This window comes from Oncorhynchus mykiss, chromosome 15 (genome assembly GCF_013265735.2).
Source record: "Oncorhynchus mykiss isolate Arlee chromosome 15, USDA_OmykA_1.1, whole genome shotgun sequence".
Taxonomy (NCBI): Eukaryota; Metazoa; Chordata; class Actinopteri; order Salmoniformes; family Salmonidae; genus Oncorhynchus; species Oncorhynchus mykiss.
In genome coordinates, this window is record NC_048579.1 from 1,576,784 (window position 1) to 1,604,606 (window position 27,823).

Genomic DNA, 27,823 nt, shown 5'->3' on the forward strand with positions numbered 1-27,823 from the left:
GCCTGCCACGTCAGTTCTCCTAGCCTGCCACGTCAGTTCTCCTAGCCTGCCACGTCAGTTCTCCTAGCCTGCCACGTCAGCTCTCCTAGCCTGCCACGTCAGTTCTCCTAGCCTGCCACGTCAGTTCTCCTAGCCTGCCACGTCAGTTCTCCTAGCCTGCCACGTCAGTTCTCCTAACCTGCCACGTCAGTTCTCCTGCCACGTCAGTTCTCCTGCCACATCAGTTCTCCTAGCCTGCCACGTCAGTTCTCCTGCCACGTCAGTTCTCCTAGCCTGCCAGGTCAGTTCTCCTAGCCTGCCACGTCAGTTCTCCTAGCCTGCCACGTCAGCTCTCCTAGCCTGCCACGTCAGCTCTCCTAGCCTGCCACGTCCGTTCTCCAAGCCTGCCACGTCAGTTGTCCTAGCCTGCCACGTCTGTTCTCCTGCCTCGTCAGTTCTCCTGCCACGTCAGTTCTCCTAGTCTGCCACGTCGGTTCTCCTGCCACGTCAGTTCTCCTGCCACGTCAGTTCTCCTGCCACGTCAGTTGTCCTAACCTGCCACGTCGGTTCTCCTGCCACGTCAGTTCTCCTGCCACGTCAGTTCTCCTAGCCTGCCACGTCAGTTCTCCTAGCCTGCCACGTCAATTCTCCTAGCCTGCCACGTCAGTTCTCCTAGCCTGCCACGTCAGTTCTCCTAGCCTGCCAGGTCAGTTCTCCTAGCCTGCCACGTCAGTTCTCCTAGCCTGCCACGTCAGTTCTCCTAGCCTGCCACGTCAGTTCTCCTAGCCTGCCACGTCAGTTCTCCTAGCCTGCCAGGTCAGTTCTCCTAGCCTGGCAGGTCAGTTCTCCTAGCCTGCCAGGTCAGTTCTCCTAGCCTGCCACGTCAGTTCTCCTAGCCTGCCACGTCAGTTCTCCTAGCCTGCCAGGTCAGTTCTCCTAGCCTGCCACGTCAGTTCTCCTAGCCTGCCACGTCAGTTCTCTTAGCCTGCCACGTCAGTTCTCCTAGCCTGCCACGTCAGCTCTCCTAGCCTGCCATGTCAGTTCTCCTAGCCTGCCACGTCAGTTCTTCTGCCAGGTCAGTTCTCCTAGCCTGCCACGTCAGTTCTCCTAGCCTGCCACGTCAGCTCTCCTAGCCTGCCACGTCAGTTCTCCTAGCCTGCCACGTCAGTTCTCCTAGCCTGCCAGGTCAGTTCTCCTAGCCTGCCACGTCAGTTCTCCTAGCCTGCCACGTCAGTTCTCCTAGCCTGCCACGTCAGTTCTCCTGCCACGTCAGTTCTCCTAGCCTGCCACGTCAGCTCTCCTAGCCTGCCACGTCAGTTCTCCTAGCTTGCCACGTCAGTTCTCCTGCCACGTCAGTTCTCCTGCCACGTCAGCTCTCCTAGCCTGCCACGTCAGTTCTCCTAGCCTGCCACGTCAGTTCTCCTAGCCTGCCACGTCAGTTCTCCTAGCCTGCCACGTCAGCTCTCCTAGCCTGCCACGTCAGTTCTCCTAGCCTGCCACGTCAGTTCTCCTAGCCTGCCACGTCAGTTCTCCTAGCCTGCCACGTCAGTTCTCCTAACCTGCCACGTCAGTTCTCCTGCCACGTCAGTTCTCCTGCCACATCAGTTCTCCTAGCCTGCCACGTCAGTTCTCCTGCCACGTCAGTTCTCCTAGCCTGCCAGGTCAGTTCTCCTAGCCTGCCACGTCAGTTCTCCTAGCCTGCCACGTCAGCTCTCCTAGCCTGCCACGTCAGCTCTCCTAGCCTGCCACGTCCGTTCTCCAAGCCTGCCACGTCAGTTGTCCTAGCCTGCCACGTCTGTTCTCCTGCCTCGTCAGTTCTCCTGCCACGTCAGTTCTCCTAGTCTGCCACGTCGGTTCTCCTGCCACGTCAGTTCTCCTGCCACGTCAGTTCTCCTGCCACGTCAGTTGTCCTAACCTGCCACGTCGGTTCTCCTGCCACGTCAGTTCTCCTGCCACGTCAGTTCTCCTAGCCTGCCACGTCAGTTCTCCTAGCCTGCCACGTCAATTCTCCTAGCCTGCCACGTCAGTTCTCCTAGCCTGCCACGTCAGTTCTCCTAGCCTGCCACGTCAGTTCTCCTAGCCTGCCACGTCAGTTCTCCTGCCACATCAGTTCTCCTAGCCTGCCACGTCAGTTCTCCTGCCACGTCAGTTCTCCTGCCACGTCAGCTCTCCTAGCCTGCCACGTCAGTTCTCCTGCCACGTCAGTTCTCCTGCCACGTCAGCTCTCCTAGCCTGCCACGTCAGTTCTCCTAGCCTGCCACGTCCGTTCTCCAAGCCTGCCACGTCAGTTGTCCTAGCCTGCCACGTCAGTTGTCCTAACCTGCCACGTCGGTTCTCCTGCCACGTCAGTTCTCCTGCCACGTCAGTTCTCCTAGCCTGCCACGTCAGTTCTCCTGCCAGGTCAGTTCTCCTAGCCTGCCACGTCAGTTCTCCTAGCCTGCCACGTCAGTTCTCCTAGCCTGCCAGGTCAGTTCTCCTAGCCTGCCACGTCAGTTCTCCTAGCCTGCCACGTCAGTTCTCCTAGCCTGCCACGTCAGTTGCCACATCAGCTCTCCTAGCCTGCCAGATCAGTTCTCCTACCCTGCCACGTCAGCTCTCCTAGCCTGCCACGTCAGCTCTCCTTGCCTGCCAGGTCAGTTCTCCTAGCCTGCCAGGTCAGTTCTCCTAGCCTGCCACGTCAGTTCTCCTAGCCTGCCACGTCAGTTCTCCTAGCCTGTCAGGTCAGTTCTCCTAGCCTGCCACGTCGGTTCTCCTAGCCTGCCAGGTCAGTTCTCCTAGCCTGCCACGTCAGTTCTCCTAGCCTGCCAGGTCAGTTCTCCTAACCTGCCACGTCAGTTCTCCTAGCCTGCCACGTCAGTTGTCCTAACCTGCCACGTCAGTTCTCCTAGCCTGCCAGGTCAGTTGTCCTGCCACTTCAGCCACGTCAGCCTGCCACGTGGCTGGCTAGGATAACTGATGTGGCAGGTTAGGAGAATTAACATGGCAGGTTAGGAGAATTAACATGGCAGGTTAGGAGAATTAACATGGCAGGTTAGGAGAATTAACATGGTAGGTTAGGAGAATTAACGTGGCAGGCTAGGAGAACTGACCTGGCAGGCTAGGAGAACTGACCTGGCATATTGTTTTTGAATGTATTCTTGGTTTTCTCCTCCAATTATACAACTGATTCAAAGGGAGTGTGGCTTCCTGGTAAAATTAACTTGTGCTTCCTTGCCAAATGAGGCTATCGAGGAGAGGAGGACCAACTTCCGTTTGACTACTAACAAAATTACACACTCCTCGACCACTGATCGGTTTCTGGGTCATGGAGGAGGGAGGACGGAGAATGCAGACACCCTGATAGGCTCCTACCTGAAAGGAACTTGACATGGGCCATGTGGTAGGCTCCAGGCAGCAGTCCGGGGGCCATCTTGACCACAGGCTGCAGGACCATTCCAGAGTGACTCAGGCCAAAGGGGACTGGCTGACCTGCCGTCAGGGGCTTCTCCTGGGAGGGAGGGGATTGGAGGCATGGGTCGTTAGAAATACCGCTAAAGAACTTTCCCTCCTGCATGGAAATGCTATAAATTAAATAAAATTTTATTGGTCACATACACATGGTTAGCAGATGTTATTTTTTATGAATACAATTTTTATTTCACCTTTATTTAACCAATTTGTTGAGTAGAGTGTTGGAGGCTATTTTGTAAATGACATCATTAAAGTCAAGGATCGATAGGAGAGTCAGTTTTACGAGGGTATGTTTGGCAGCATGAGTGAAGGAGGCTTTGTTGCAAAATAGGAAGCCGATTCTAGATTTACCTTTGGATTGGAGATGGTTAATGTGAGTCTGGAAGGAGAGTTTACAGTCTAGCCAGACATCTAGGTATTTGTAGTTGTCCACATATTCTAAGTCAGAACTGTCCAGAGTAGTGATGCTAGTCAGGTGGGAGGCTGAAGAGCATTGGTTGAAGAGCATGCACTTAGTTTTACTAGCATTTAAAAGCAGTTGGAGGCCAAGGAAGGAGTGTTGTATGGCATTGAAGATCGTTTGGAGGTTAGTTAACACAGTGTCCAAAGAAGGGCCAGATGTATACAGAATGGTGTCGTCTGCGTAGAGTTGGATCAGAGAATCTCATGTCCCCAGCTAGCCATGTTTCCGTGAAGCAGAGTATGTTACAATCCCGGGTATCTCTTTGGATAGAAACTCCTGCCCTAATTTCATAGTCTTTGTTAACCTCTCCTGGGTAGGGGGCAGTATTTTCACCTCCGGATGTTACTCAGGCCCAGAAGCTAGGATATGCATATAATTGGTAGATTTGGATAGAACACTCTAACGTTTATAAAACTGATAAAATAATGTCTGTGAGTATAACAGAACTGATATGGCAGGTGAAACCCCGAGGACAAATCATCCAGGGGGGTAAAAATTGAGGTCATAGGATTTCCCAATAGTTTTCTATGGGATACCCTTATTATGAGGAACCTGGTTGCAGTTCCTATGGCTACCACTAGATGTCAACAGCCTTTAGAAATTGTTCGATGTTTATCTTTTGAGAAATGAAGAAGTAGTCCTATTCATTTTAAGTGTCATTCCAGGTGGACTCTACTCTTTTGGTGCGCGTGAACTGGAGCGCGCTTCACTGTGTTTTTATCCGGTATTAGAAACAGTTTACTCCGTCTTAAATTGTGTTGATTATTTACGTTTTAGGGTACCTGCGGTTGGATTAGGAACATTGTTTGATATGTTTGACCAAGTTTACAGGTAACTTATTAGACACTTTGTAAGCATATTGAGCGAGTTGAAACTGGTGTATTTCTGAAATCAAAAGCATAAAATAAATTGACATTTTTGGGACATAAAGAAGGACATTATCGAACAAAATGACCATTTGTGATGTTTCTGGGACATATTGGTGTGCCAACAGAAGAAGATCTTCAAAGGTAAGGCATTAATTATATAGCTATTTCTGACTTTTGTGGAGCACCTGCCTGGTTGAAATATGATTTTCATGTGTTTGTATGCGGGGCGCTGTCCTCAGAAAATCGCATGGTTTGGTTTCGCCGTAAAGCCTTTTTGAAATCAGACACAGCGGCTGACGCTACCGTCCCACCTGCCCATAAGAAGTTAACAGGGGACTGGCCATTAGCGAGTAATATACTCGGAAGGGGTATTTAACTGATACTTCATTACCCGTGTTGTCTAGACCAGGGGTATTTAACTGATCCCTCATTACCCATGTTGTCTAGACCAGGGGTATTAAACTGATCCTTCATTACCCATGTTGTCTAGACCAGGGGTATTAAACTAATCCTTCATTACCCATGTTGTCTAGACCAGGGGTATTAAACTGATACTTCATTACCCGTGTTGTCTAGACCAGGGGTATTTAACTGATCCCTCATTACCCGTGTTGTCTAGACCAGGGGTATTTAACTGATCCTTCATTACCCATGTTGTCTAGACCAGGTGTATTTAACTGATCCCTCATTACCCATGTTGTCTAGACCAGGTATTTAACTGATTCCTCATTACCCATGTTGTCTAGACCAGGGGTATTTAACTGATCCCTCATTACCCATGTTGTCTAGACCAGGGGTATTAAACTGATCCCTCATTACCCATGTTGTCTAGACCAGGGATATTTAACTGATCCCTCATTACCCATGTTGTCTAGACCAGGGGTATTTAACTGATCCTTCATTACCCATGTTGTCTAGACCAGGGGTATTAGACTGATCCTTCATTACCCATGTTGTCTAGACCAGGGGTATTCAACTGATCCTTCATTACCCATGTTGTCTAGACCAGGGGTATTCAACTGATCCTTCATTACCCATGTTGTCTAGACCAGGGGTATTCAACTGATCCTTCATTACCCATGTTGTCTAGACCAGGGGTATTCAACTGATCCTTGCTCAAGGGCACAGATGTTTCAGCTCTGGGATTTGAACCAGTGATTTGAACCAGCAACCTTTTGGTTACTAGCCCAACGCTCTTAACTGCTAGTCTACCTACGAATTACAGCTGATTTTCATTTCTACCTGATAATTATTTTCACCCACCTGGTGTCCCAGATCTAAATCAGTCCCTGATTAGAGGGGAATAACCCACCTGGTGTTCCTGGTCTAAATCAGTCCCTGATTAGAGGGGAATCACCCACCTGGTGTCCCAGGTCTGAATCAGTCCCTGATTAGAGGGGAATCACCCACCTGGTGTCCCAGGTCTAAATCAGTCCCTGATTAGAGGGGAATCACCCACCTGGTGTCCAAGGTCTAAATCAGTCCCTGATTAGAGGGGAATCACCCACCTGGTGTCCCAGGTCTAAATCAGTCCCTGATTAGAGGGGCATCACCCACCTGGTGTCCCAGGTCTAAATCAGTCCCTGATTAGAGGGGAATCACCCACCTGGTGTCCCAGGTCTAAATCAGTCCCTGATTAGAGGGGAATCACCCACCTGGTGTCCCAGGTCTAAATCAGTCCCTGATTAGAGGGGAATCACCCACCTGGTGTCCCAGGTCTAAATCAGTCCCTGATTAGAGAGGAAACCCACCTGGTGTCTCCGGTCTAAATCAGTCCCTGATTAGAGAGGAATCACCCACCTGGTGTCCCAGGTCTAAATCAGTCCCTGATTAGACGGGAATCACCCACCTGGTGTCCCAGGTCTAAATCAGTCCCTGATTAGAGGGGAATCACCCACCTGGTGTCCCAGGTCTAAATCAGTCCCTGATTAGAGGGGAATCACCCACCTGGTGTCCCAGGTCTAAATCAGTCCCTGATTAGAGAGGAAACCCACCTGGTGTCTCCGGTCTAAATCAGTCCCTGATTAGAGAGGAATCACCCACCTGGTGTCCCAGGTCTAAATCAGTCCCTGATTAGACGGGAATCACCCACCTGGTGTCCCAGGTCTAAATCAGTCCCTGATTAGAGGGGAATCACCCACCTGGTGTCCCAGGTCTAAATCAGTCCCCGATTAGAGGGGAATCACCCACCTGGTGTCCCAGGTCTAAATCAGTCCCCGATTAGAGGGGAAGAATTTAAAAAGCAGGGGAATTGGCTGCCAGGTCCAGAGTTGAATTTGAGGGGTCTAAGGGTTTACCTGGAAGAAGGAAAGGTAGAGATTGACCACTTGGAAAATAAAGTCGGGGTGGAGCCTGTGGAAGTAGTCTGGTCCCATTGGTCGCCCTCGCAGGTCCAGGAAGTGAAGGTCGGTGGCCTCCTTCAGTAAGGGTGACATCACCGCTAGCCCCGCCCCTCTCTTGTGGACCAGGAGAGCCTGCAGAAGGACCAGCTCCTACAGTACAGACAGGGGAAGATACAGTTCCCTTTACTATACTTTTCTTACCACGTTCCTAATCAAACAAAATCTCAACACCCCCCAACCTCGTTCAATTTATGGGACCTTGTGACCTCAGTGATAGATCAGTGTCATGTGATTGGTCACTCAGGAGAATGCTGCGTGTCATACCGCTGACTGGCCAATGGACTGGTGGATCTCTCTGAGGAACTCCAGCTGATTGGCTGCTTCCTGTAGCTGGCCGTCCATCAGCTGGCAGCGGATCAGTCCTAGAAAAACAAACACCTCAGTGGCCTCACCACAACACTCAACATACAGCAAGTTCAAGGATATTGCCTTAAGAAGCATAGGAAATACACTAAATATACACAAACGTATGTGGACACCACTTCAAATTAGTGGATTCGGCTATTTCAGCCACACTTGTTGCTGACAGGTGTATAAAATCGAGCACACAGCCATGCAATCTCCATAGACAAACATTGGCAGTAGAATGGACCGGAATGAAGAGCTCAGTGACATTCCGGCACCGTCATAGGATGCCACCTTTCCAACAAGTCAGTTAGTCAAATTTATGCCCTGCTAGAGCTGCCACCGGTCAAAGGTAAGTGCTGTTATTGTGAAGTGGAAACGTCTAGGAGCAACAACGGCTCATCGGCGAAGTGGTAGGCCACACAAGCTTACAGAACGGGACCGCCGAGTGCTGAAATGCGCAGTGTGTAAAAATCATGTCGTCAGTTGCAACACTCACTACCGAGTTCCAAACTGCCTCTGGAAACAATGTCAGCACAATAACTGTTTGTCGGGAGCTTCATGAAATGAGTTTCCATGGTCGAGCAGCTGCAAAACAAGCCTAAGTGGTGTAAAGCTCGCCGCAATTGGACTCTGGAGCAGTGGAAATGCGTTCTCTGGAGTGATAAATCACGCTTTACCATCTGGCATTCAGACGGACAAATCTGGGTTTGGTGGATGCCAGGAAAACACTACCTGCCCCAATGCATAGTGCCAACTGTAAAGTTTGGTGGAGGAGGAATAACCACCTGCCTTACATTGCACTCCATGAGGAGCCTGCATGGCAGGCTGACCACCTGGTACGTGAGGGCAGCAAGAAGCCAAGGTAAGTTGCTAGCTAGCATTAAACTTATCTTATAAAACACAATCAATCGTAACTAGTTAACAACACATGGTTGATATTACTAGTTTATCTAGCGTGTCCTGCGTTGCATATAATCGATGCGGTGCCTGTTAATTTCTCATCGAATCACAGCCTACTTCGACAAACGGGTGATGATTTAGCAATGTCGTTGCACCAAACATCAGTGCCTTTCTTTAAAATCAATACACAAGTATACATTTTTAAACCTGCATATTTAGTTAATATTGCCTGCTAACATGAATTTCTTTTAATTAGGGAAATAGTGTCACTTCTCTTGCATTCCGTGCAAGCAGTCAGGGTATATGCAGCAGTTTGTGAGTTTCCCGGATTCGACCATATCAATGACCAAAGGCTCGTATTTCTGTGTGTTATTATGTTATAATTAAGTCTATGATTTGATATTTGGTAGAGCAGTCTGACTGAGCGGTGGAAGGCAGCAGCAGGCTCGTAAGCATTCATTCAAACAGCACATTTAGTGCGTTTGCCAGTAGCTCTTTGCAATGCTTCAAGCATTGAGCTGTTTATGACTTCAAGCCTATCAACTCCCGAGATTAGGCTGGTGTAAACGATGTGAAATGGCTAGCTAGTTAGCGGGGTGCACGATAATAGCGTTTCAAACGTCACTCGCTCTGAGACTTGGAGTAGTTATTCCCCTTGCTCTGCATGGGCAATGCTGCTTCGAGGGTGGTGGTGTCGATGTGTTCCTGGTTCGAGCCCAGGTAGTGGCGAGGAGAGGGACGGAAGCTATACTGTTACACTGGCAATACTAAAGTGCCTATAAGAACATCCAATAGTCAAAGGTTAATGAAATACAAATGGTATAGAGAGAAATAGTCCTATAATTCCTATAATAACTACAACCTAAAACTTCTTACCTGGGAATATTGAAGACTCATGTTAAAAGGAACCACCAACTTTCATATGTTCTCATGTTCTGAGCAAGGAACTGAAACGTTAGCTTTTTTACGTGGCACATATTGCACTTTTACTTTCTTCTCCAACACTTTGTTTTTGCATTATTTAAACCAAATTGAACATGTTTCCTTATTTATTTGAGGCTAAATTGATTTTATTGATGTATTATATGAAGGTAAAAGAAAAGTGTTCATTCAGTATTGTTGTAATTGTCATTATTACAAATATATATATATTTTTTTTATCGTCCGATTAATCGGTATCGGGTTTTTTTTTGGTCCTCCAATAATCGGTATCGGCGTTGAAAAATCATAATCGGCCGACCTCTAGTTCCAACAACTAGTGGAAAGCCTTCCCAGAAGAGTGGAGGTTGTTATAGCAGCAAAGGGGGGACCAACTCCATATTAAAGCCTTCCCCGAAGAGTGGAGGCTGTTATAGCAGCAAAGGGAGGGACCAACTCCATATTAAAGCCTTCCCAGAAGAGTGGAGGCTGTTATAGCAGCAGAGGGACCAACTCCATATTAATGCCCATGATTTTGGAATGAGATGTCCGACGAGCAGGTGTCCACATACTTTTGGATATGTCATGTTATTACTCACCAGAGCTATCACATTTAAAAAAAAGCTAAGAAGATGCACACCAACACACTGGGAAAGCAGCAGAGCTGTGTGTATGAATGTGTAGACACTAACCCACCTACCTGCCAGGGCTGGGACACTGCTGGTGTCAATGTCGAGAGCAGTAGAGTACCACCTGGTGGCCTCCTTAGTCTTCTTCTGTAGGGACAGAAGGTAGCCCATCTCATTGGCCACATCAGCATTCCCAGGGGCTTTAGAGTACGCCCTCTCTGTAAATGGAGTCAGCAGCTGAAGGATCTCTGGGTTGCCTCCACACTACAGACAGACAGAGGATGTCATAGTTCTACATCCAAATGGGACAGTACAGTCATGTATAGATCTCTCTGGAACAGCAGATTTCATGTGTCGTATTGGGAGGCTGACATACCGATGTACTTCAATATGTGAACATACTCAACATATTATTACCCCCCCAACCCAAAGTCATGTGTTAACACAAAAACCCTGATACACAAAGACCCAGAACGTTGTGCTCCAAGGGACTGGGCTGGGAGACCCCCCAGCTGGCTAAAACAACTGGTTCCATGGAAACAGAGGCCAAGGGACTGGGCTGGGAGACCCCCCAGCTGGCTAAAACAACTGGTTCCATAGAAACAGAGGCCAAGGGACTGGGCTGGGAAACCCCCCAGCTGGCTAAAACAACTGGTTCCATGGAAAAAGAGGCCAAGGGACTGGGCTGGGAGACCCCCCAGCTGGCTAAAACAACTGGTTCCATGGAAACAGAGGCCAAGGGACTGGGCTGGGAGACACCCCAGCTGGCTAAAACAACTGGTTCCATGGAAACAGAGGCCAAGGGACTGGGCTGGGAGACCCCCCAGCTGGCTAAAACAACTGGTTCCATGGAAACAGAGGCCAAGGGACTGGGCTGGGAGACACCCCAGCTGGCTAAAACAACTGGTTCCATGGAAACAGAGGCCAAGGGACTGGGCTGGGAGACACCCCAGCTGGCTAAAACAACTGGTTCCATGGAAACAGGCCAAGGGACTGGGCTGGGAGACCCCCCAGCTGGCTAAAACAACTGGTTCCATGGAAACAGAGGCCAAGGGACTGGGCTGGGAGACCCCCAGCTGGCTAAAACAACTGGTTCCATGGAAACAGAGGCCAAGGGACTGGGCTGGGAGACCCCCCAGCTGGCTAAAACAACTGGTTCCATGGAAACAGAGGCCAAGGGACTGGGCTGGGAGACACCCCAGCTGGCTAAAACAACTGGTTCCATGGAAACATAGGCCAAGGGACTGGGCTGGGAGACCCCCCAGCTGGCTAAAACAACTGGTTCCATGGAAACAGAGGCCAAGGGACTGGGCTGGGAGACCCCCCAGCTGGCTAAAACAACTGGTTCCATGGAAACAGAGGCCAAGGGACTGGGCTGGGAGACCCCCCAGCTGGCTAAAACAACTGGTTCCATGGAAACAGAGGCCAAGGGACTGGGCTGGGAGACCCCCCAGCTGGCTAAAACAACTGGTTCCATGGAAACAGAGGCCAAGGGACTGGGCTGGGAGACCCCCCAGCTGGCTAAAACAACTGGTTCCATGGAAACAGAGGCCAAGGGACTGGGCTGGGAGACCCCCCAGCTGGCTAAAACAACTGGTTCCATGGAAACAGAGGCCAAGGGACTGGGCTGGGAGACCCCCCAGCTGGCTAAAACAACTGGTTCCATGGAAACAGAGGCCAAGGGACTGGGCTGGGAGACCCCCCAGCTGGCTAAAACAACTGGTTCATGGAAACAGAGGCCAAGGGACTGGGCTGGGAGACCCCCCAGCTGGCTAAAACAACTGGTTCCATAGAAACAGAGACCAAGGGACTGGGCTGGGAGACCCCCCAGCTGGCTAAAACAACTGGTTCCATGGAAACAGAGGCCAAGGGACTGGGCTGGGAGACCCCCAAGCTGGCTAAAACAACTGGTTCCATGGAAACAGAGGCCAAGGGACTGGGCTGGGAGACCCCCCAGCTGGCTAAAACAACTGGTTCCATGGAAACAGAGGCCAAGGGCCTGGGCTGGGAGACACCCCAGCTGGCTAAAACAACTGGTTCCATGGAAACAGAGGCCAAGGGCCTGGGCTGGGAGACCCCCCAGCTGGCTAAAACAACTGGTTCCATGGAAACAGAGGCCAAGGGACTGGGCTGGGAGACCCCCCAGCTGGCTAAAACAACTGGTTCCATGGAAACAGAGGCCAAGGGACTGGGCTGGGAGACCCCCCAGCTGGCTAAAACAACTGGTTCCATGGAAACAGAGGCCAAGGGACTGGGCTGGGAGACCCCCCAGCTGGCTAAAACAACTGGTTCCATGGAAACAGAGGCCAAGGGACTGGGCTGGGAGACCCCCCAGCTGGCTAAAACAACTGGTTCCATGGAAACAGAGGCCAAGGGACTGGGCTGGGAGACCCCCCAGCTGGCTAAAACAACTGGTTCCATGGAAACAGAGGCCAAGGGACTGGGCTGGGAGACCCCCCAGCTGGCTAAAACAACTGGTTCCATGGAAACAGAGGCCAAGGGACTGGGCTGGGAGACCCCCCAGCTGGCTAAAACAACTGGTTCCATGGAAACAGAGGCCAAGGGACTGGGCTGGGAGACCCCCCAGCTGGCTAAAACAACTGGTTCCATGGAAACAGAGGCCAAGGGCCTGGGCTGGGAGACCCCCCAGCTGGCTAAAACAACTGGTTCCATGGAAACAGAGGCCAAGGGCCTGGGCTGGGAGACCCCCCAGCTGGCTAAAACAACTGGTTCCATGGAAACAGAGGCCAAGGGACTGGGCTGGGAGACCCCCCAGCTGGCTAAAACAACTGGTTCCATGGAAACAGAGGCCAAGGGCCTGGGCTGGGAGACCCCCCAGCTGGCTAAAACAACTGGTTCCATGGAAACAGAGGCCAAGGGACTGGGCTGGGAGACCCCCCAGCTGGCTAAAACAACTGGTTCCATGGAAACAGAGGCCAAGGGACTGGGCTGGGAGACACCCCAGCTGGCTAAAACAACTGGTTCCATGGAAACAGAGGCCAAGGGACTGGGCTGGGAGACCCCCCAGCTGGCTAAAACAACTGGTTCCATGGAAACAGAGGCCAAGGGACTGGGCTGGGAGACCCCCCAGCTGGCTAAAACAACTGGTTCCATGGAAACAGAGGCCAAGGGACTGGGCTGGGAGACCCCCCAGCTGGCTAAAACAACTGGTTCCATGGAAACAGAGGCCAAGGGACTGGGCTGGGAGACCCCCCAGCTGGCTAAAACAACTGGTTCCATGGAAACAGAGGCCAAGGGCCTGGGCTGGGAGACCCCCCAGCTGGCTAAAACAACTGGTTCCATGGAAACAGAGGCCAAGGGACTGGGCTGGGAGACCCCCCAGCTGGCTAAAACAACTGGTTCCATGGAAACAGAGGCCAAGGGACTGGGCTGGGAGACCCCCCAGCTGGCTAAAACAACTGGTTCCATGGAAACAGAGGCCAAGGGACTGGGCTGGGAGACCCCCCAGCTGGCTAAAACAACTGGTTCCATGGAAACAGAGGCCAAGGGCCTGGGCTGGGAGACCCCCCAGCTGGCTAAAACAACTGGTTCCATGGAAACAGAGGCCAAGGGACTGGGCTGGGAGACCCCCCAGCTGGCTAAAACAACTGGTTCCATGGAAACAGAGGCCAAGGGACTGGGCTGGGAGACCCCCCAGCTGGCTAAAACAACTGGTTCCATGGAAACAGAGGCCAAGGGCCTGGGCTGGGAGACCCCCCAGCTGGCTAAAACAACTGGTTCCATGGAAACAGAGGCCAAGGGACTGGGCTGGGAGACCCCCCAGCTGGCTAAAACAACTGGTTCCATGGAAACAGAGGCCAAGGGACTGGGCTGGGAGACACCCCAGCTGGCTAAAACAACTGGTTCCATGGAAACAGAGGCCAAGGGACTGGGCTGGGAGACACCCCAGCTGGCTAAAACAACTGGTTCCATGGAAACAGAGGCCAAGGGACTGGGCTGGGAGACCCCCCAGCTGGCTAAAACAACTGGTTCCATGGAAACAGAGGCCAAGGGACTGGGCTGGGAGACCCCCCAGCTGGCTAAAACAACTGGTTCCATGGAAACAGAGGCCAAGGGACTGGGCTGGGAGACCCCCCAGCTGGCTAAAACAACTGGTTCCATGGAAACAGAGGCCAAGGGACTGGGCTGGGAGACCCCCCAGCTGGCTAAAACAACTGGTTCCATGGAAACAGAGGCCAAGGGACTGGGCTGGGAGACACCCCAGCTGGCTAAAACAACTGGTTCCATGGAAACAGAGGCCAAGGGACTGGGCTGGGAGACCCCCCAGCTGGCTAAAACAACCCTGAAGGTTCTTTGGTTCAGCAAACTACCTTTTAGTTCTACATTATGTTTTCTAATCCAGCACCTGTGATAAGTGATATCACCCCATTGGATCCATGTGGGTATTCACTGGTAAAAGTGGGCACAGATTAGCCCACACCAGCCAAAAACAGGCTAGCCCACACCAAACCCACCTCAAGCCCACACCAGCCAAACACGGTTTAGCCCACACCAAGCCCACACCAGCCAAATACAGGCTAGCCCGCACCAAGCCCACACCAGCTAAACACGGGCTAGCCCACACCAAGCCCACACTAGCCAAACACGGGCTAGCCCACACCAGCCAACCACAGGCTAGCCCACACCAGCCAAACACAGGCTAGCCCACACCAGCCAAACACAGGCTAGCCCACACCAGCCAAACACAGGCTAGCCCACACCAGCCAAACACAGGCTAGCCCACACCAGTCAACCACAGGCTAGCCCACACCAGCCAACCACAGGCTAGCCCACACCAGCCAACCACAGGCTAGCCCACACCAGCCAACCACAGGTTAGCCCACACCAAGCCCACACCAGCCAACAACAGGTTAGCCCACACCAAGCCCCACACCAGCCAACCACAGATTAGCCCACACCAAGCCCCACACCAGCTGTGGTTGGCTAGCCCACACCAGCCAACCACAGGTTAGCCCACACCAAGCCCCACACCAGCCAACCCCAGGCTAGCCCACACCAGCCAACCACAGGTTAGCCCACACCAGCCAACCACAGGTTAGCCCACACCAAGCCCACACCAGCCAACCACAGGTTAGCCCACACCAAGCCCATACCAACATGCAGTTTCTGGACAGTTTTATCTCAATCTCTTCATTCAAAGATCATCAACCATGGACACTCTTACTGACAGTTGTGGCTGCTTTGCGTGATGTATTGTTGTCTCTACCTTCTTGCGCTCTGTGCTGTTGTCTGGACCAATAATGTTTGTACCATGTTTTGTGCTGCTGCCATGTTGTGCTGCTGCCATGTTGTGTTGCTACCATGTTGTGCTGCTGCCATGTTGTGTTGCTACCATGTTGTGCTGCTGCCATGTTGTGTTGCTACCATGCTGTGCTACTACCATGCTGTGTTGCTACCATGCTGTGTTATCTTAGGTCTCTCTTTATGTGGTGTTGTCTCGTCATAACGTATGTTTTGTCTCATATTTATATTTTTAATCCCAGCAGGAGGCCTTTTGCTAGGCCGTCATTGTACATAAGAATTTTTTCTTAACTGACTTGCCTAGTTACAGTTGAAGTCTGAAGTTTACATACACCTTAGCCAAATACATTTAAACACAGTTTCACAATTCCTGACATTTAATCCTAGTAAAAATTCCCTGTCTTAGGTCAGTTAGGATCACCACTTTATTTTAAGAATGTGAAATGTCAGAATAATAGTAGAGAGAATTATTTATTTCAGCTTTTATTTATTTTATCACATTGCTAGTGGGTCAGAAGTTTACATACACTCAATTAGTATTTGGTAGCATTTCCTTTAAATTGTTTAACTTGGGTCAAACATTTCAGGAGCCTTCCACAAGCTTCCCACAATAAGTTGGGTGAATTTTGGCACATTCCTCCTGACAGAGCTGGTGTAACTGAGTCAGGTTTGTAGGCCTTGCTCACACACACACAATTTTTCAGTTCTGCCCACAAAATTTTTATCTGACCAGAGGACATTTCTCCAAAAAGTACGATCTTTGTCCCCATGTGCAGTTGCAAACCGTAGTCTGGCTTTTTTAATGGCAGTTTTGGAGCAGTGGCTTCTTCCTTGCTGAGCGGCCTTTCAGGGTATGTAGATATAGGACTCGTTTTACTGTGGATATAGATACTTTTGTACCTGTTTCCTCCAGCATCTTCACAAGGTTCTTTGCTGTTGTTCTGGGATTGATTTGCACTTTTCACACCAAAGTACGTTAATCTCTAGGAGACAGAACGTGTCTCCTTCCTGATCGGTATGACGGCTGCGTGGTCCCATGGTGTTTATACTTGCGTACTATTGTTTGTACAGATGAACGTGGTACCTTCAGGCGTTTGGAAATTGCTCCCAAGGATGAACCAGACTTGTGGAGGTCTACAATTAGTTTTTCTGAGGTCTTTGATTTTCCCATGATGTCAAGCAAAGAGGCACTGAGTTTGAAGGTAGATCTTGAAATACATCCACAGGTACACCTCCAATTGACTCAAATGATGTCAATTAGCCTATCAGAAGCTTCTAAAGCCATGACCTCATTTTCTGGAATTTTCCAAGCTGTTTAAAGGCACAGTCAACTTAGTGTATGTAAACTTCTGACCCACTGGAATTGTGATACAGTGAATTATAAGTGAAATAGTCTGTCTGTAAACAATTGTTGGAAAAATTACTTGTGTCTTGCACAAAGTAGATGTCCTAACCGACTTGCCAAAACTATAGTTTGTTAACATTTGTGGAGTGGTTGAAAAACTAGTTTTAATGACTCCAACCTAAGTGGATGTAAACTAGTTTTAATGACTCCAACCTAAGTGGATGTAAACTAGTTTTAATGACTCCAACCTAAGTGGATGTAAACTAGTTTTAATGACTCCAACCTAAGTGGATGTAAACTAGTTTTAATGACTCCAACCTAAGTGGATGGAAACTAGTTTTAATGACTCCATCCTAAGTGGATGTAAACTAGTTTTAATGACTCCAACCTAAGTGGATGTAAACTAGTTTTAATGACTCCAACCTAAGTGGATGTAAACTAGTTTTAATGACTCCAACCTAAGTGGATGTAAACTAGTTTTAATGACTCCAACCTAAGTGGATGTAAACTAGTTTTAATGACTCCAACCTAAGTGGATGTAAACTAGTTTTAATGACTCCAACCTAAGTGGATGGAAACTTCCGACTTCAACTGTAAATAAAGGTTAAATAATATTAATATAAATGTTCCATGGTTTTACTGACCACAATCCATTAAATTAATATTAGGAAGTGTTGATTATTTGGTGTCAGGAGAGCACAGCGCATGGAGATATGCAACACAGCCTTATGCTTCTGCAAAAAAAACCCAGTCAGCCCCAGGTCTTCAGGACAAAAGCCCCGCAGTCAGCCCCAGGTCTTCAGGGCTAAACCCCCCCAGTCAGCCCCAGGTCTTCTGGGCTAAACCCCCCCAGTCAGCCCCAGGTCTTCAGGGCTAAACCCCCCCAGTCAGCCCCAGGTCTTCAGGGCAAACCCCCCCCCAGTCAGCCCCAGGTCTTCAGGGCTAAACCCCCCCAGTCAGCCCCAGGTCTTCAGGGTAAACCCCCCAGTCAACCCCAGGTCTTCAGGGCAAACCCCCCCCCAGTCAGCCCCAGGTCTTCAGGGCAACCCCCCCCCCCAGTCAGCCCCAGGTCTTCAGGGCAAACCCCCCCCCCTGTCAGCCCCAGGTCTTCAGGACAAAAGCCCTGCAGTCAGCCCCAGGTCTTCAGGGCAAACCCCCCCAGTCAGCCCCAGGTCTTCTGGGCTAAACCCCCCCAGTCAGCCCCAGGTCTTCAGGGTTAACCCCCCAGTCAACCCCAGGTCTTCAGGGCAAACCCCCCCAGTCAGCCCCAGGTCTTCAGGGCAAACCCCCCCCCAGTCAGCCCCAGGTCTTCAGGGCAACCCCCCCCCCCCTGTCAGCCCCAGGTCTTCAGGGCTAAACCCCCCCAGTCAGCACCAGGTCTTCAGGGCAAAACCCCCCCAGTCAGCCCCAGGTCTTCGGGGCAAAACCCCCCCAGTCAGCCCCAGGTCTTCAGGGCAAAACCCCCCAGTCAACCCCAGGTCTTCAGGGCAAACCCCCCCCAGTCAGCCCCAGGTCTTCAGGGCAACCCCCCCCCCAGTCAGCCCCAGGTCTTCAGGGCAACCCCCCCCCCCCCCTGTCAGCCCCAGGTCTTCAGGACAAAAGCCCTGCAGTCAGCCCCAGGTCTTCAGGGCAAACCCCCCCAGTCAGCCCCAGGTCTTCTGGGCTAAACCCCCCCAGTCAGCCCCAGGTCTTCAGGGTTAACCCCCCAGTCAACCCCAGGTCTTCAGGGCAAACCCCCCCAGTCAGCCCCAGGTCTTCAGGGCAAACCCCCCCCCAGTCAGCCCCAGGTCTTCAGGGCAAACCCCCCCCCCCCTGTCAGCCCCAGGTCTTCAGGGCTAAACCCCCCCAGTCAGCCCCAGGTCTTCAGGGCAAACCCCCCCCAGTCAGCCCCAGGTCTTCAGGGCAACCCCCCCCCCCCCCAGTCAGCCCCAGGTCTTCAGGGCAAAACCCCCCCAGTCAGCACCAGGTCTTCAGGGCAAAACCCCCCCAGTCAGCCCCAGGTCTTCGGGGCAAAACCCCCCCAGTCAGCACCAGGTCTTCAGGGCAAAACCCCCCCAGTCAGCCCCAGGTCTTCAGGGCTAAACCCCCCCAGTCAGCCCCAGGTCTTCAGGGCAAAACCCCCCCAGTCAGCCCCAGGTCTTCAGGGCTAAACCCCCCCAGTCAGCCCCAGGTCTTCAGGGCAAAACCCCCCAGTCAGCCCCAGGTCTTCAGGGCAAAACCCCAGATGTTCTGTATGTCTAGTGGTGCATCACATACCACCCCACTAAACTCAGCTAAATACTTACCAGTCTGCTGATGGGCTGGGTGAGACTGACGTGGAGACCGGGAGAGCATGGCTCTGAGACCTCTGCTGCACTAACCAGGGCCTGCAGATGTTCCTTGGCCTACAAACATAACATAACCATCAGCTCCTAATATTGACATCTGCCAAACGGCAGAATTTAGCATTGGCATATAAGATGTATATTTCACCATCCACGTTGGCGGTTGGGTCAGAGCTCCAAGCGATTCACTCACATTTATGAATAAAAAGTCCAGTATGATCACATGTATAGTAAAATAAAGGGCGCAGTAGCTGTTTTCAAAAAATGTCTGCCGTTTTGTTTCATAGCTGGTAAATTAAATCGCACAATGTCAAAGAACGACGAATCGTATAGACTACCCCACCCCGCGCCACAACTCTGCCTGACTGGGAGCTGAGTACAAGTGAAACACTCCTTTTAAGAAGCGCTGTGCACACGCATACAACTTGGTCTAATTTACGTGAAAGTGAAAGTGAATTTAATCTTTGTCCTTGTTTGTTGGCTAATTTTGGTTTTTTTTCACAAGCTAGGGTGTTTTTTAATGTTTGAGTTTCAACTGCTTGGGAAGAGAAGATCACGCTTCTACTAGACCCAATCACACAGACACAAACATGGCTCGAGTCACACTACTATGGTAACGCCCTGCCCCTCGCTGTTCCCCCCGCGGGACGGTTGTGCTAACGTAGGCTAATGGGATTGAGGTTGTAAGTAACACATTTTGCTAATGTAGGCTAATGGGATTGAGGTTGTAAGTAACACATTTCGCTAACGTAGGCTAATGGGATTGAGGTTGTAAGTAACACATTTCGCTAACGTAGGCTAATGGGATTGAGGTTATAAGTAACACATTTCGCTAACGTAGGCTAATGGGATTGCGGTTATAAGTAACACATTTCGCTAACGTAGGCTAATGGGATTGAGGTTGTAAGTAACACATTTCGCTAACGTAGGCTAATGGGATTGAGGTTGTAAGTAACACATTTCCCAGGACATAGACATATCTTATATGGGCAGAAAGGATAAATTCTTGATAATCTAACTGCACTGTCCAATTTACAGTAGCTATTGCAGTGAAATAATACCATGCTATTGATTAAGGAGAGTGCACAGTGCACAGTTCTGTATTAATGAACAGAAATACAATGGTTCTTCAGATCAGTCTAAAACTTTTCACATATACTACTGCCATCTAGTGGCCAAATTGTAAATTGCGCCAGGGCTGGAATAATACATTATGGCCTTTCTCTTGCATTTCGAAGATGATGGTACAAAAAAAGCATGTTTTTTTTCTCTGAATTATCTTCTACCAGATCTATTGTGCCATATTCTCCTACATTAATTTCACATTTCCACAAACTTCAAAGTGTTTCCTTTCAAATGGTATCAAGAATATGCTTGCTTCAGGTCCTGAGCTACAGGCAGTTCGATTTGGGTCATTTTAGGCGAAAATTTAAAAAAGGGTCGGATTTATTAAAGGGGCAGGTGAACATTTTTCTCATCTGTGATATTTTGGTTAAAAGGTTCGGGTCACACATTTATTAAACATAAACTGGGTGGTTCGAGCCCTGAGTGCTGATTGGCTGACAGCCGTGGTATATCAGACCGTATACCACGGTTATGACAAAACATTTCTTTTTACTGCTCTAATTACGTTGGTAATCAGTTTATAATGGCAATAAGGTACCTCAGGGGTTTGTGATATATGCCACGGCTAAGGGCTGTGTACAGGCACTCCGCAATGCGTCGAGCATAAGAACAGCCCTTAGCCGTGGTATACTGGCCATATATCACACCTCCTCGGGCCTTATCACTTAATTATGCCACATTACTTTTATTGTTTTAGAAACATTACAAATTCCTTGTGTTTGGTTGGTGTAATTTTAGCGGAAGAAAAATAATTTGACTTGTAAATAAATCTGAGTGGCTGGTAGATTTTTAAATGTACCTGCCACAGTAGCTGGTTGGCCAAAAAATTAAATTGTATCTACTGTATTACCAGTCTCGTACAACCACCAGGAAGTGTTGCCAGCTTCCATTCTGTTTGGCTACAGCATTCATCAGTCTGGTTATACGATGCTACTGTACTACAGCATGTAGCACCATATACTGAACTCACCTTGACCAGATCCCCATCCCTCACAATGGTATGGATGGCGAGAACTTGGATAGCGTTCAGATTCCGCCCATCTTGTTGTAAAATCCTGAATAAAATATGCGGTACCAGTCAAAAGTTTGGACACACCTACTTATTCCTGGGTGTGTCTTTATATTTTTTACTATTTTCTACATTGTAGAATAATAGTGAAGACATCAAAACTATGAAATAACACATATGGAATCATGTAGTAACCAAAAAAGTGTTAACCTCTTGAAACTAGGGGGCACTATTTTTATTTTTGGAAAAATAACGTTCCCAAAGTAAACTGCCTATTTCTCAGGACCAGGTGCTTGACAGCTTCAGGATAGAAAACACTCTAAAGTTTCCAAAACTGTAAAAATATTGTCTGTGAGTATAACAGAACTGATGTTGCAGGCGAAATCCTGAGAAAAATCCAATCAGGAACTGACTCTTATTTTGAAACCCCTGTCTTTCTATGCATCCCTATTGCCCATTGAAAGGGATATCAACCAGATTCCTTTTTCTGTGGCTTCCCTAAGGTGTCTACAGCCTTTAGACGTAGTTTCAGGCCTTTATTTTGAAGAATGAGTGTAAACGACTACATTGCGTCAGTGGCCAGTTGAGGGCTCTCAGAGTGATTATTGCGTAAAAGACAGAGGTAGTCATTTTTCCTCTCGCTCCTACTGAAAATCCAATTGTCCCAGTTAATATATTATCGAATAGATATTTGAAAAACACCTTGAGGATTGATTATAAAAAACGTTTGCCATGTTTCTGTCGATATTATGGACATAATTTAGATTTTTTTTTGGCGTTGCCGTGACCACTATTTCTGGTAGATTTCTCAACACAACGTGACCAACAAAAGAAGCTATTTTGGGTATAAAAATAATATTTATGGAACAAAAGGAACATTTGCTGTCTAACTGGGAGTCTCGTCAGTGAAAACATCCGAAGATCATCAAAGGTAAACGGTTAATTTGATTGCTTTTCTGATTTTCGTGACCAAGCTTCCTGATGCTAGCTGGACATAATGCTATACTAGGCAATCGATAAACTTACACAAACACTTGTCTTGCTTTGGCTGTAAAGCATAATTTCAAAATCTGAGATGACAGGGTGATTAAACAAATCAAAATATATTTTATATTTGAGATTCTTCAAAGTAACCACCCTTTGCCTTGATGAAAGCTTTGCACACTCCTGGCATTCTCTCAACCAACTTCACCTAGAATGCTTTTCCGAAATTTCCCACATATGCTGAGCACTTGTTGGCTGCTTTTCCTTCACTCTGCAGTCCAACTCATCCCAATTGGGTTGAGGTTGGGTGATTGTGGAGGCCAGGTCATCTGATGCAGCACTCCATCACTCTCCTTATTGGTCAAATAGCCCTTACACAGCCTGGAGGTGTGTTGGGTTATTGTCCTGTGGGAAAACAAATGATAGCAAACCAGATGGGATGGCGCATCGCTGCAGAATGCTGAGGTAGCCATGCTGGTTAAGTGTGCTTTGAATTCTAAATAAATCACTGACAGTGTCACCAGCAAAGCACCCCCATACCATCACACCTCCTCCTCCATGCTTCACAGTGGGAACCACACATGCGGAAAATTCCACAAATTAACAAGGCACACCTGCTAATTGAAATGCATTCCAGGTGACTACCTCATGAAGCTGGTTGAGAGAATGCCTAGAGTGTGAAAAGCTTTCATCTAGGCAAAGGGTGATTACTTTGAAGGATTTGTTTAACACTTTATTGGTTACTACATGATTCCATATTTGTTATTTCATAGTTTACGTCTTCACAATTATTATACAATGTAGAAAATAGAAAAAAGAAAGAAACCCCTGGAAAGAGTAGGTGTTCAAACTTTTGACAGGGACTGTATAACAGAGATGTATTCATCACTAAGAACAGTGGTTCACGGTTGAGTTACAATATACCAATATAGTATAGCTATAACTACGAATAACAACAGCTAGCCAGTCTCGTAGGGTTAGGGATCAGGAGTCCTAGTTACCTAGCAGCTGTATCCAGGGCCTGTTCCCAGTCCTGTAGAGCCAGGAACAGCTTCATCTTCAGCATCAGACCAGGGAGGAAGTCTGAGTGGGAGGTCACTATCTGATTCACCACCTGCTGGGATCCAATGAAGTTATGCTGGTTCATAAAGTACTTGGCCTGTGAAACAAGGAATAGAAACCATCAGGTTAAATTCAATTATCAACAAATGTTAGGTAACTTTTCCTTGGACTGCTGTGCCTACAGCCAACCATCACAGCTGTAGCCTCTCAAACAAATACTTTTATAAGAATAAGAATAGTTTAGAATCAGTGAACCAAAGGGAGAGCTGCTGCTGTGCATTGTGGTACCTTTCCCATCATGCCGAACACATCCCTGGAGTGCTGCCCTCCTCCGTCCAGGTAGCAGATAGCGTTGTTCCTCTGAAACTCATCCTCGGAGTTCATATCCACCCAGCCCTTCAGGATGGACCCCTGGCAACGAGAGGAACAACTAGAGTTTCACCACAATGTCTACTGACCAAAGCACGGTATTACTTTGGAACTACAGAAAATATCATTCATAGATTTGTCATGCACTTTAGTAAACCTGAATTTGCATGTGCTATGTTTGAAATCATACTATACAGCTTCGTATGAGCCTAAATGAAAAATGAATAATACTGGTGTCATGCATGGGTACGGACCTCTTTTGAGGACTTGGATATCTTCAGTATCTTGTCAATGTAGTCTTTGGCCTTGTCAACGTGGCCCAACAGCCACAGGAACAGGGCTCCATAGAACAGAGGCTTCTCTCCCGCCGTCTTACGGATATTCCTCACGTGGGTCTCCAGGGCTGCCACAGCCTCGTGATCTGCAGACAAGAGATAAACACACTTTACATAACACGTAGCCTGATACTCTGCCATTTCATATCAAACAAAAGGATGGGAGGTTGTTTGAGGCTAAGGACAACTAGAAGATTAGCCTATTGGAACAGACCATTAAATCTAGGCCTATCCACCCGCTCACCAATCATGTCACTTCGCTTGTGTGCACAGATAAGAGCCATGCTGGAACATATGGCCACGGTCGGCTTGTCCTTCACCTGCTCCAGCTCTCTCATGGCCTCCTGGGTTCGACCTACCATTGAATAATGCATAACGATAGTGATCATGCTCCTCTCGTGTATAGCCTGGTCTCAGTCAAATGACAGAATCTGCCATCAACAATGTTGAGTCAATACACGAAAGAGTCCAAATATAAGGTTGTACCTTCCATTAGTATCCCAAAGCCTTTAAAAAACAGCAGAACAGGATCCTTGCTGTACATCTTCAGGTAGTACTCGGCTGTGTGTATGGATTGCCTGTAGAACTTCTCACCCATGAAGTAAATCAGTGAAGCCTGAGGATGAGAGTAGACATTAAAGCTTACTTTCAGTAATTGATACAGTATCATTGTAAGAAGCTGTGTTTTACCCCCCAACATAAACCTGTTAGACACAACTAGCTAACGTTAAATATCTAACTAGCCAGACAGTTAACACTAACCAACTGGCAGGCAACTTCATCAAATAAATCATATCCAAGTTTAAAAGGCTAGCTAGCTAACGTTAGCCAATAAACATATTACCTAATAAAAAAATAACTTACTAAACAAACTGGATCTGTGTCAGCCATGTTTTCCTGATAAACTTCTCAACTTAGAGAGTGTGTTGTTGATGTTATTGTCCCTGTTTCCTGTTGCTTTCCGTTCCTCAGTGATGCTAAACGTTACAGAGTCAGAGAGGCTAACGTCGGGCGTTTCCTGTTGCCTAACAACCGACGAAGCAGCCGCTTAAGGCATGGCTAATCACACACAGAGCGGTCGTCTCATCTCTGATCCATGCTGTGATAGACTTCCACCTAGAAATAGATAAACACGATCTCGGAATAGTGACAGCTCGTTTTGGTTCTTCTGTAGTACAAAATGTAACGAATACACCTGGTGTAATATGTCAATGACCGTCAGATTCAGAATTGTTTTGTTTCTCATTTATCTCCCACTTTTACAGTATGTACAAGAGCATAAAGAACTAAAGAACTTGATTATAGACTCGTTTAACTCAAATTATTTAGAATCAACGCATGGAAGTAACTGGGAAATATTGATCTTCAAAGTAAGATCCATCGCCATTAGTAGTAATGAACTAAAGAAGCAAAAATGTTTTAAAGATGAGCTCATGAATAAATTGAATGTTCTTTTAGAAAAGGATACCCTTTCAAGCAGAGGATGAAACAGATTTGAATCTTGAATAGAACTAGATCAAATGAACATTGATTTCGCTAAAGGGGCTTTTATTAGATGTAGATGCAAGATGGGTCGACGAGGGTGAGAAAAACACAAGATATTGTTTTGCTCTTAAAAAAAGAAACTATAAGAGAAAATCTGTCTTAAATTTTGACAACACCTTGTAAAGACCTTAACATCATCTCGACCTGTATATTCTTTCTATGAACATCTGTATACATCTAATTTAATGGAACTGAATGTGAACCTTTTATAAAACATGTCTTTGGTCATGTTATTTCTGATGAGTTCAAGTCCATATGTGAAGAGGAGTTTTCTATTGTAGAGATGAGCGATGCTCTTATATCTATTAATATCAAGGCACAAGGCGAGACCCAGATTCAGACACAGGAGGCAGATGGTTGGAGTCTTACAATGTTTAATAATCCAAAGGGGTTGGCAAGAGAATGGTCATGGACAGGCAAAAAAGTAAAAACCAGATCAGAGTCCAGGAGGTACAGAGTGGCAGAAAGGCTCGTTCATGGTCCAGGCAGGCTCGTTCATGGTTTAGGCAGGCGGGTACAGAGTCCAGAAACAGACAAGGGTCAAAACCGGGAGGACTAGAAAAAGGAGAAATGCAAAAAGCCGGAGAACAGGAAAACCACTGGAAACATACAAGACGAACTGGCACAGAGAGACAGGAAACACAGAGATAAATACACTGGTACAGAGAGACAGGAAAAACAGGGATAAATACACTGGTACAGAGAGACAGGAAACACAGGGATAAATACACTGGTACAGAGAGACAGGAAACAGGGATAAATACACTGGTACAGAGAGACAGGAAACACAGAAATACATACACTGGTACAGAGAGACAGGAAACACAGGGATAAATACACTGGTACAGAGAGACAGGAAACACAGGGATAAATACACTGGTACAGAGAGACAGGGATAAATAAACTGGGACAGAGAGACAGGAAAAACAGAGATAAATACACTGGTACAGAGAGACAGGAAAAACAGGGATAAATACACTGGTACAGAGAGACAGGAAACACAGGGATAAATACACTGGGACAGAGAGACAGGAAAAACAGAGATAAATACACTGGTACAGAGAGACAGGAAAAACAGGGATAAATACACTGGTACAGAGAGACAGGAAACACAGGGATAAATACACTGGCACAGAGACACAGGAAACACAGGGATAAATACACTGGTACAGAGAGACAGGAAACACAGGGATAAATACACTGGTACAGAGAGACAGGAAACACAGGGATAAATACACTGGTACAGAGAGACAGGAAACACAGGGATAAATACACTGGCACAGAGACACAGGAAACACAGATATAAATACACTGGTACAGAGACACAGGAAACACAGATATAAATACACTGGCACAGAGAGACAGGAAACACAGGGATAAATACACTGGGACAGAGAGACAGGAAACACAGGGATAAATACACTGGCACAGAGACACAGGAAACAGGAAGAGAGAGACAGGAAACAGGAAGAGAGAGACAGGAAACACAGGGATAAATACACTGGTACAGAGAGACAGGAAACACAGGGATAAATACACTGGTAGAGAGAGACAGGAAACACAGGGATAAATACACTGGGACAGAGACACAGGAAACACAGGGATAAATACACTGGTACAGAGAGACAGGGATAAATACACTGGGACAGAGAGACAGGAAACACAGGGATAAATACACTGGGACAGAGAGACAGGAAACACAGGGATAAATACACTGGCACAGAGAGACAGGAAACACAGGGATAAATACACTGGTACAGAGAGACTCCGCCTTACATGCATTCACATAGACTCTTGACACTCGAAGGCTATTATTTTATCCCTCTACGTTTGTAAAGCATTTGACACAATAGAACATACATTTCCAATACATTTGTTATACACTTTTGGTTTCGGGACTAGCTCTGTCTCTGTTATCAATATGTTTTTATAAAGATATGAATAGTTATGTTATGATTAATCGTAACACATCTAAAATATATAATATTCACCGTAGTATTCGCCAGGGTTGTCCTGTTTCAGGTTTCTTATTCCTTTTAGTTGTAGCATTTTGAACAACCTGGAATTATAAGGTATTTCTATATCAGTTAGCAGATGATACAACTCTGCTTCTAAAAGACAAGGATCAAGTTGCTATTGCACTTAATACTATCAAATCGTTCTCTCTCATTTATTTATTTATCCTTTATTTAATTAGGTTTCAGCTTCTGGTCTGGAACTTAACTTAAATAAATCTGACATATTGTCCCTGCATAACTCAAATGACCTGTTGAGAATATTCCAGTGAAAGTTAATGTGAAATATTTAGTGGCGAAAAACAATATTGTCCGTTCTCTCAAAGATTAAAGAAAACAAAATCCGTCTTTAATAACTGGCTCCAGCGTGACCTCTCTACCATTGGAAGGGTTTTACTGTCCAAAGCAGAGGCTCTGTCACGTTTGTCTATCTTGCCCTATCCCTATGTGTAGCTGATCAAACCAGCAAGGAAATCAACAACACTTTCCT

The 27,823-nt window shown here is 47.8% G+C and overlaps 1 protein-coding gene across 2 annotated transcripts in view; it reads right to left on the reverse strand.

The window, feature by feature from the left end:
* Positions 1-24,824, reverse strand: part of LOC110490875 (tetratricopeptide repeat protein 21B) — a 68,518-nt gene extending 43,694 nt beyond the window's left edge. For both annotated transcript variants that reach the window (XM_036945639.1, XM_036945638.1), the window contains exons 1-12: positions 24,638-24,824; positions 24,260-24,389; positions 24,018-24,128; positions 23,693-23,859; positions 23,358-23,480; positions 23,009-23,166; positions 20,985-21,069; positions 18,851-18,949; positions 10,030-10,222; positions 7,428-7,525; positions 7,059-7,253; positions 3,331-3,466 (exon numbers count right to left, since the gene is read on the reverse strand). In XM_036945639.1, the coding sequence (XP_036801534.1) occupies positions 3,331-3,466; positions 7,059-7,253; positions 7,428-7,525; positions 10,030-10,222; positions 18,851-18,949; positions 20,985-21,069; positions 23,009-23,166; positions 23,358-23,480; positions 23,693-23,859; positions 24,018-24,128; positions 24,260-24,389; positions 24,638-24,664 (1,522 nt within the window). In that variant the 5' untranslated portion in view covers positions 24,665-24,824. The remainder of the gene's footprint in view (positions 1-3,330; positions 3,467-7,058; positions 7,254-7,427; positions 7,526-10,029; positions 10,223-18,850; positions 18,950-20,984; positions 21,070-23,008; positions 23,167-23,357; positions 23,481-23,692; positions 23,860-24,017; positions 24,129-24,259; positions 24,390-24,637) is intronic.
* Positions 24,825-27,823: the final 2,999 nt, after the last annotated feature.